The sequence below is a fragment of the Arachis stenosperma genome, chromosome 1, assembly GCF_014773155.1.
Source record: "Arachis stenosperma cultivar V10309 chromosome 1, arast.V10309.gnm1.PFL2, whole genome shotgun sequence".
NCBI lineage: Eukaryota > Viridiplantae > Streptophyta > Magnoliopsida > Fabales > Fabaceae > Arachis > Arachis stenosperma.
In genome coordinates, this window is record NC_080377.1 from 53,555,315 (window position 1) to 53,562,587 (window position 7,273).

Here is a 7,273-nt window from a genome sequence, read left to right on the forward strand (position 1 = left end):
CGGCTCCTCCCGACCTATTGGAGCTTCGGGGCAGGGTCCAATACCTTTATTAAGGTAACCTATGGGGGCATGTCGTCGGTGGATAGGCAGATTGTCGAGGTGTTGATGGCAGTCTTTGGGAAGAATCAAGTAAATCTCCACCTCCTTATGGGTGACCGGGAGTCCGGTCGTAATTATATTTGTGAGAAACTTTTTCCTTACCCTTTATCTTTTTGCTCTTACTGATATTTTGCAGCGATTAACCGACCTTCTTTGCTTTCCTGCAGTGGAGATGTCTGCGTCGGTGACGGGCCTTCCCGACTTATTTCAAACTTTCCTCTGTGCCAGTGACGACGAAGGGGATAAAGAAAAATCTGTTGCCGAGAAGCCTGCAGTTCCCCCGGAGGACAAGGCTACTTCCGAGCAAGAAGCTGCGGTTGATGGAACCAGGGCCTCGACCCAAGCTCCCCAGGTCGAGGGCGACACAACGGCTCGCACTTCCCCCTTTTGCGAGGTGATAGGCACCGGGGGTTCGACGTCTAACCCGGATGTTGATGACGAAGTGGAAGAGGTCCCTAGCCTCAAGAGGAAGAAGAGGAAGACGTCCTCCAGCCCTGAAGGGGGTTCTTACCGTTATGGAGAGGAATTTTGATGCCGGGAACTTTATAGATTCCCAGCTGATCCTTGGTACTGAGGAGCACTTCCATGAGTCTTCCCTTGCCGGTCAGGCGAGGTGGATGTACCGTACCCTTTTGCGTGGCGCCGTGATAGCCCGGAAGGCCGAGTTTGAGCTATCCGGGATGGGGTCCCTCCGCAGAAGGTTGGAATCTACTGGGAAGGCTAACAATGAGCTAAAAAGTGAAGTTGAAACTCTTCGGGAGCAGTTGACCCAGTCAAATGAGAAACTCGATGCCGCCGAGAAAAAGGCTACTGCTGCCGAGAAGAAAGCCGCCACTGCTGAGGAGAAGTTGAAAGAGTCGGGCGCCACGGTTTCTCGACTTGTCGAGCGTGAGATGACTTTGGAGAGCCAGGTCGGCGCAGCGCAGAAACGGGTGGCCGAGATGGAGAAGGAAAAGCAGGCCGTGGAAGTTGAATTAGCAACGTGGAAGGCCAAGTACAAAGATGTCTTGAAGCAGGGGAAGGGTGCGATTTTGGCGACCGAGGAGGCTCTTAAGGCTCAGGTCAAAGTCATTGCTCCCGAATTTGATACGTCGGCGATTGGTGTTCTCAAAGTCATTCAGGATGGCAAAGTCGTCGACGCCCCCAAGAAGTGAACCCCTGTTTGGAGTTTTTTGTTTAGCCGTTTTGTTTTGGCTTACGAACAATTTTGATTTTGGCCGTTTTATTTTGGGCTTGTGAACAATGACATTTTTAGTCGTTTGCTCGTGTTGTCGTGACAATCTTTTTCTTATTCGTCTGGTCGTGTTATCATTTCTATTAACCGTTTTTGGTTTATTGTCGTCGTTTATGTTAATGGCCCATGGCCTTTCGCGTAGTCGTTATGGCGGGGTTGACAGGTTCCCGGGGTGATCAGTCCCGGGGTCGCGCGTCGTCGCTGGTTGTGACGAGATAGTTTATCTGGAGAATTGAGTGACAAAACAGAAGAGGAAATTTGCACAAGTATATCTTATTCGGTAATCGTATAAAGGACTCGTAAGTCGCTTTGATAAGTTCAAAAGTTAAATTTGCAAATTAACTACTTAGCTAGGCTGGTCGGCTCGTCGTGCCATCCTCTAGGAGTAGAATCTTCTTAGATTGTTCGCGTTCCATGTTCTCGGGACTTCCTTGCCGTCAAGCCTTTCTAACTTGAAGGCTCCTTTTCCCATCACTTTTTTGACCCTGTAAGGGCCTTCCCAGTTTGCCGCTAGCTTGCCTTCTCCAGGAGTCGGCAGGCCGATATCATTTCGCCTCAGGACGAGGTCGTTTGGCTCGAATTCTCTCTTGAGCACTTTGGTGTTGTAGCGCAGAGCCATTCTTTGTTTTAGCGCCGTTTCTGTCAAATGGGCCATTTCCCTGGCTTCATCTATCAGGTCTTTTTCTACGGTTTCCTCCACTCCTTTCAAAAGTAACCGCGGGCTCGGCTCACCGATCTCTACGGGTATTACTGCGTCCACCCCGTACGTTAGTCGGAAGGGGGTTTCCCTAGTGGAGGATTGTTCAGTTGTTCGGTAGGACCAGAGAACCGCTGCTAGTTCATCGGCCCAAGCACCCTTTTTACTGTCCAACCTCTTTTTTAGCCCTGAAAGGATAACCTTGTTGGCGGACTCCACTTGTCCGTTCGTCTGAGGGTGTTCTACCGAAGAGAACCTTTGCCTTATACCCAGGCCATTGAGGAATTCCGTGAACTTTTTGTCAGTAAATTGGGTGCCGTTGTCCGAGATGATGACTTCCGGTATCCCGAATCGCGTTATCACCTGCCTCCACATGAATTTCCTGCAATTGGACGAGGATATGCTAGCTAGCGGTTCGGCTTCTATCCATTTGGTGTAGTAATCAATTGCGACTATGAGGTATTTGACTTGCCCAGGGCCGACTGGGAAGGGCCCTAAGAGGTCGACTCCCCATTGAGAGAATGGCCGGGAGGTCGTTAGCAAGCTTAACTCGGAGGCCGGCGCCCTGGCAAAGTTGGCGTTTTGTTGGCACTTTACGCATTTTTTGACAAACTCTTTGGAGTCCGCCATCATCGACAGCCAATAGTATCCGGCTCGGATTAGTTTCCTCGCTAGGGCCTTGCCTCCGATGTGGTGTCCACAGCAGCCCCCATGGACTTCCCTGAGGACGTAGTCCGTCTGGTCGGGGTGTAGGCACTTCAGTAGGGGTTGGTTGAGCCCTTTTCTGAACAGCTGTCCTTGGATGACGGCGTATTTGGCCGCTTCCCTCCTCAATTTCGCCGCGTCCTTTTCATCACTAGGGAGTTTGCCGTGTTCTAAGAAGTCGGTGACGGGGTCTAGCCATGAAGAACCTAGGCTTGTCATGTGCAGTGTGATCGCTGGTTCTCTCGTCATTCCTTGGATGAGAGACCGGTTCCCCTCTCCCGGCTTTGTGCTGGCTAACTTTGATAGGAGGTCTGCCCGTGTGTTCCTTTCTCTAGGTACGTGGTGGACCGTGACCTCTTCGAACTTTTGGCTCAAGCTTTTAACCTTTTCCAAGTACTTCTGTAGCAAAGGGTCTTTGGCTTGGTAGCTACCGTTTACTTGGGAGGTGACGACTTGGGAATCGCTGCATATTTCTAGTCTTCTTGCGCCGACTTCTGCTGCTAGGGTTAGGCCTCCTATAAGGGCTTCATATTCTGCTTGGTTGTTCGAGATGGGAAACTCGAACCTGACTGACTGTTCGTATACAACCCCAATCGGGCTTTCCAGGATGATCCCGGCACCTCCGAAGGTCTGGTTGGAGGCTCCGTCCACGTGGAGCTTCCACCGTGTACCCACTTCTTCGCTTGGATCCCCCGTTACTTCTACTAGAAAATCCGCCATCGCCTGCGCCTTGATGGCTTGCCGGGGTTCGTATCGTATGTCATACTGGGAGAGTTCGATAGACCAAGTCATCATTCTTCCTGCCAGATCGGGTTTTTGGAGTACTTGTCGGATCCCTTGGTCCGTTCTCACGACAACTTGGTGACTCTGGAAGTACTGCTTTAACCTTCGTGAGGAGGTTAGAAGTGCTAGGGCTAGCTTTTCCAACTTGCTATACCTTAATTCTGCCCCTTGTAAGGCCCTGCTTATGAAATAGACTGGCTGTTGAGCTTTTCCGTCCTCCCGTACTAGAACTGCGGCTAGGGCTTCACCCGTTATGGCGAGGTATAGGTATAGTGGTTCCCCGTCCTTTGGCTTCCCGAGGACGGGTGGCGCCGCCAGGATTTCCTTGAAGTGCCGAAAGGCCTCTTCGCATGCGGGCGTCCATTCAAACGCCATCCCTTTCTTCATGAGGTTAAAGAATGGCAGGGCCTTTGTTGCCGAAGCTCCGAGGAATCGGGATAATGAGGTCAACCGCCCTGCCAACCTTTGGACGTCCTTGATACAACCCGGGCTCTTCATCTGGAGTATTGCCTGGCATTTCTCCGGGTTGGCTTCTACCCCTCTCTGAGTTATCATGAATCCCAGGAACTTGCCAGCTTCCATGGCGAAGGCGCACTTGAGAGGGTTCAACCGCATACCGTGTTGACGGAGGGACGCGAATACCCTTGCCAGGTCGTTCAAGAGGTCGTCAGGTCGTGTTGTTTTTGCCAGGATGTCGTCCACGTAGACTTCGACTGTTTTCCCTATGAGGTCGTGGAATATCCTGTTCATCAGTCTTTGATATGTTGCTCCCGCATTTTTCAGGCCGAATGGCATTACCTTGTAGCAGAAAGTTCCTCCTGGCGTTATGAACGCCGTCTTGCCTTCGTCAGGACGGTGCATCGGTATCTGATTGTAACCCGAGTAGGCGTCCATGAAACTAAGATACCGATATCCCGCCGCGGCATCGACGAGTGCATCTATGTTGGGGAGGGGGAAGCAATCTTTGGGGCATGCTTTGTTAAGGTCAGAATAGTCCACGCACATTCTCCACTTGCCGTTGTGTTTTCTCACCAATACCACATTCGAGAGCCATGTCGAGTAGTCCACTTCCCGTATGAAGCCTGCTTCTAGGAGGCTGGCTGTCTGCCTGGCCACCTCCTCTGCTCTCTCCGCCGACATCTTCCTCCTCCGTTGGGCCACCGGGCGTGCTTCCGTCTTGACGGCTAGATGATGTGAGATGATTTTTGGGTCTATGCCCGGCATGTCGGCTGGGGTCCAGGCGAACAAGTCACTGTTGGCTCTTATCATTTCGATCAAGGGCTCCTTCAACTCATGTGGGAGGTTCTTGTTAACGAATGTGAACTTTTCCACTTCGTCACCGATTCTGAACTTCTCCAGATCCCCTTCTGGTTCTGGCCTCGGCTTGTCGTCCGCTCTGGCATCAAGGTCGGCTAGGAACACACCGGATGCTTCCTTGGACTTCTTTCTAAGGGAGAGGCTGGCGTTGTCACAAGCGACCGCCGTCTCGAGGTCTCCCCTTATGATCCCTATGGATCCGTCATCGGTGACGAACTTCATGACTAGCAGCTTTGTGTTGATTATGGCTTCGAAATCGTTGATTGTTTTTCTTCCCAAGATGATGTTGTAGGCAGTGGAGTCTCGGAGGATTACGAACTCGGCCATCGCCGATCTTCGGCCTTGGGCTTGCCCCACCGAGATTGGCAGGGATATTACTCCGTCCGGTTTGATGAAGTGGTCGCCCAACTCGATAACCCCGTGCTGGTGCGTCGTCAGGTCGGCATCTTTTAGCCCTAGTGCGTCGAACACATTGCGGAACATGATATTTGAATCAGCTCCTGTGTCGACGAGGATCCGTTTGACGAGGCCGGTTCCCACTCTGGCCGTAATGACCATGGGGGGGTTTTCTGGGGCGTCGTTGAACCATTGGTCTTCCGGGCCGAAAGAGATGGAGGGAGGCTTCTTAGAGCTTTGCACCGGCGGGGACGAGACCGTCAAAACTTTAACGTCTTTCCTCTGTGCCGACCGGGATCTTGGCGCGGCGTTTTTGGATGTTACCACGTTTATCACAGTGAGGCCGTGGTCTCTGTCTTCGGGTTCTTGTCGCCGTTTGGCCGAACGGGTTTTGCCTTCTTCGTCTTGATCGCGATAGCGTCTTCTCGGCTCCCTGATAAGGTGGGAGAACGCGGCTAGCTTTCCTTCCCTTATCGCTTGTTCTAGTGCATCCTTCAGGTCAAAACAGTCCTGTGTTTGATGGCCATAACCCTTATGATAATCACAATAGAGGTTCTTATTTCCCCCCGTACGGTCCTTAAGTGGTCGGGGTTTCGGTAGGATTCCCTTCTCCGCTATTTGTTGATAGACCTCTACGATGGGGAGAGTGAGTGGAGTGTAGTTAGTGAATTTCCCGACCCGAGGGAACGGTCGAGGCGCCCTGTTTGATGCCTCCTCCCTGGCTTTTTCCTTTGCTCTCTCTCCGTCGCCTGGTTGTCGGGCTTGGCTGTAACCGGACTGCCGCTTATTGGCAGCCACGACTCGGCTGACTTCCTCGTCGTTTATATACTCCTTGGCTACCGTCTGGATCTCATGCATCGTCCAAACCGGTTTCGTGGTAAGGTGTTTTCGAAAGTTCTCGTTGAGGATGCCGTTTGTTAGGCAAAGACTGGCCACCGAGTCGGTTAAGCCGTCGATTTCCAAGCATTCGTCGTTGAACCGATCTAAGTATCTCCTCGTCGGTTCTCCTTGTCTCTGGGTTACCCCTAGAAGGTTGATAGGGTGCTTGGCCTTCGCGATCCGTGTTGTAAATTGGGCCAGGAATGCACGACTGATATCTGAGAAGCTGTATATGGAGCCTTGTGGGAGGCCGTTAAACCATCTGATCGCTGGCCCTGCTAGGGTTACCGGGAAGGCGCGGCATCTTACTTCGTCCCCCACTCCCTCCAGATTCATCCTGGCCTCAAAGGCCGTGAGGTGTTCTAGAGGGTCTTGAGTTCCGTCGTACCTCATGTCCGTTGGTTTGTCGAAGTGTTTCGGCAGCCGGACCTCGAGGATAGATCGGTGGAACGGGGTGACGCCCATTATCACGGGTTGTCGTGTTCTCTCGGATCTTCCTTCCCCGTCTCCGTGACCTCTTGCCGCTCGGCGGGTTGATCTGCCGCGGGAGTAGATGATCGTGTCATTTCGTCTTCTCATTATGGGTGACTCCTCCCGCGTGCTCTCCGCTTTCGTCCGGGATGCGGATGTACGCCGCGGGCGGCTTCGGTGAGAGTCTTCCTCTTCGCTCCCGGGAGATGGGGTATAACTGGGATCGGTAGACCGTCCATCCCGCTCCCGGTCGGCTAGCTGTCGTTCTAGGTTCTGGACTCTGTGGCGTAGCTCCTGCATTATTATGGCGCTATCGCCGCCCGTTCCCCCGAATGGTCGTGTTCTCGTGTGTTGTTGGGGGGATCTCCGCCCCCCCCTTTGTGAGGCGACGGAGGCTGCCCCCTCCGCTCCGGCTGCTCGAGCTCGGTCGCCGGGACCTAGCGCGACTTCCATTTAGGCAGGAGTCCCCACAGATGGCGCCAATGTTCGGTTGTCGGGTTCCGGACAGGTCGGGTGTGCAAGTGAGGGGGTGAGGACGCCTTAGCTTGGGTCGCACTGGTTGCGGGTTAGTTGAGCAGACGAGCACTTGTCCTGGAGAGAGGATGAGGGGGGTGCCACCTGCAAAGACACTCCGACGCTCAAGTCAGCGATGTGCAAGCGGGCAGAATAGCGAGGTGAAAGGATATGACGTA

At 53.0% G+C, this 7,273-nt stretch overlaps 2 protein-coding genes across 2 annotated transcripts; one reads left to right on the forward strand and one right to left on the reverse strand.

Annotated features, from left to right (window-relative positions):
• Positions 1 to 779: 779 nt before the first annotated feature.
• On the forward strand, positions 780 to 1,253 carry LOC130979789 (uncharacterized). Its single transcript, XM_057903339.1, has one exon. It carries the CDS (start codon positions 780 to 782, stop codon positions 1,251 to 1,253), a length of 474 nt encoding a protein of 157 aa, XP_057759322.1.
• Positions 1,254 to 1,712: 459 nt separating this feature from the next.
• Positions 1,713 to 7,034, reverse strand: LOC130979799 (uncharacterized). Its single transcript, XM_057903350.1, has 2 exons — positions 4,535 to 7,034; positions 1,713 to 4,480 (listed from the first exon to the last, which is right to left on the reverse strand). Exons 1-2 carry the CDS (start codon positions 7,032 to 7,034, stop codon positions 1,713 to 1,715), a joined length of 5,268 nt encoding a protein of 1,755 aa, XP_057759333.1.
• Positions 7,035 to 7,273: the final 239 nt, after the last annotated feature.

Excerpts from the sequence above, each read along its gene's own strand:
- LOC130979799 (XM_057903350.1), bottom strand. The coding sequence starts at position 7,034 with ATGGAAGTCGCGCTAGGTCCCGGCGACCGAGCTCGAGCAGCCGGAGCG. Across the intron at positions 4,481-4,534 it reads ATTGGTGAGAAAACACAACG|ATTGCTTCCCCCTCCCCAAC; the intron begins GCAAGTGGAGAA and ends CATGCCCCAAAG.
- LOC130979789 (XM_057903339.1), top strand. The coding sequence starts at position 780 with ATGGGGTCCCTCCGCAGAAGGTTGGAATCTACTGGGAAGGCTAACAAT.